Here is a 1,799-nt window from a genome sequence, read left to right on the forward strand (position 1 = left end):
CCCCCGCCAGGGGCAGAGGGAAGCAGTGCTCACTGGGTGAGGTGGAGGAAGGCTGGGCCTGAGGGCACCAGAGAACTGGGAAATGGTTAGCCAACAACCCATCCAAAGAATGTAGGTAGACTTTGGGAGTCAGTACCATGCGTGAGCCAAGGTTCCAAACCCCTGGCACATGCCCCAGTGTTCCAGCAAGTGTCACTTACAAAACACACATTCAAAGATGAAATTAGGAATTTCAGGGCAGCAAATACAGATCACTAAACCCCAGGTGCTGGGCCCTTCGGAGCATGGGTCCCTGTGTGATTGTGCTGGTTGGATGCCCATTAAGTTGATTCTGGACATGTGAGGAAAACCTCTAGACCTCATTAAATAACATAAGTTTGAGTACTGAAGCTGAAACAAAGGAAGAAAAACACACTTCATACGCATATTAAACTAGAGCACCCAGATCCACAGGCCAAGAACACTATTCACATCTCACACATTCACCACCTGAGGCCAAGCTGAAGAACAGATGTCATCATTCCCCTCATCCCAGACTGCAGAATGGACCAGAAGCTGTGGCGTGTATGGATGAATTGGAATTTGAATTCTGAGCATTAATTTGGGCTTTATTTCAAAGTTAACACTTTAGCCATCCAAGGGATATTTCATGAAGAAAAACAGAACAATATCAGAGCACCAAAAAGGAGGAAACACTACTAGTTTCCTTTCCCCCCAAAACTTAAACTTTTGTGGTTTAGTGGTTCAACACTAGCTTCACTTCCCAGAGGCTTATATAAAGAACTTTCTGTTGGCGTTAGCACCAAACAAGGCCATTCGTATTTCTGGCATCTTTTCCTTGGCTGAGAGATCCAGTCGGCTTTCCAAGGTATTTGAAACCTTTATTCTCTGATTGCCACTGTAGACCTCCACACCTCCAGCTGCATTCACAGCCAGGTATGCCTCTTGATCAATCTGGACCTCCACATGTTTTTGGGAAATTGTCATGTATTTGGGGATGGCTTTTTGCACAGCAGCCTCCACCAGGAGGAGGTCCTGTGGCCGGCAGCGCACAATCATCACAGGTTCCAGCAGTCGGAGCAGACCCTGGAGCACCAGTTTATCCAGAAGCCCCTGGTAGACCTCTGGGTTCTCCACAATCCGGCTGAGTCTCAGCTTCGCCTCACTGAGCAAATCCGAGATGAGGTCATCTCGGGCTCTCAGGACTTTCAGCCTTGCCTGATTCCTCATGGTGGACATCTGGATTTTCTTCTGCTGCTCTATCTGCTTCTCCTTTTTCTCATAATACTCCATAATCTTCAGTCGTTGGGTTTGCACAAGGCGTCCTTTCTCAATGTTAAACTCTTCCTCAGCCTTGGCATCGATTTCCTCTGCTTTCTCATTGGCTTCCTGCTCAATGAAAGCCATCATGTGCTTAATCTGCTTTTTCACATCGACATCACTCAGGGCCATGGCTGCTCTCAGAGGGGATGGCAGAGAGGGAGCTGGCACACTGTTCGGCTCCTTTAACTTAGGACAATTTCAGGAATGTCTCTGGAATTTCACTTTCTCAGCTATACCAGTGAACAAGAGGATGAAAGAGAAAGTCAGAGGCTTTAGAGGAGGATTGCAGAGACTGTATATATACCCCTCACTTCACAGATGAGGAAACTGAGGTTCCTCTAGAAGGAACAGAGACTTGAACCTGGGTCTCCAGAATTCCATCCCTGCTACACTCACTATCATTGTCATCAAATAATAATGAGGCAGTTAGGGCAGACCTAGTCCAGAAGCTCTCTATGGAGCAGTGGCCTGAGACT

The 1,799-nt window shown here is 47.2% G+C and overlaps 1 protein-coding gene across 1 annotated transcript; it reads right to left on the reverse strand.

The window, feature by feature from the left end:
• Nucleotides 1-587: 587 nt before the first annotated feature.
• ATP6V1E2 (ATPase H+ transporting V1 subunit E2) lies at nt 588-1,549 on the reverse strand. The gene has a single exon (XM_026450100.2). It carries the CDS (start codon nt 1,450-1,452, stop codon nt 772-774), a length of 681 nt encoding a protein of 226 aa, XP_026305885.1. The 5' UTR covers nt 1,453-1,549; the 3' UTR covers nt 588-771.
• Nucleotides 1,550-1,799: the final 250 nt, after the last annotated feature.

This window comes from Piliocolobus tephrosceles, unplaced genomic scaffold (genome assembly GCF_002776525.5).
Source record: "Piliocolobus tephrosceles isolate RC106 unplaced genomic scaffold, ASM277652v3 unscaffolded_12718, whole genome shotgun sequence".
In the NCBI taxonomy this organism is placed as follows: domain Eukaryota; kingdom Metazoa; phylum Chordata; class Mammalia; order Primates; family Cercopithecidae; genus Piliocolobus; species Piliocolobus tephrosceles.

Bases quoted from the DNA above. Each gene is read 5' to 3' on its own strand.
- ATP6V1E2 (XM_026450100.2), bottom strand. From the start codon at position 1,452: ATGGCCCTGAGTGATGTCGATGTGAAAAAGCAGATTAAGCACATGATG.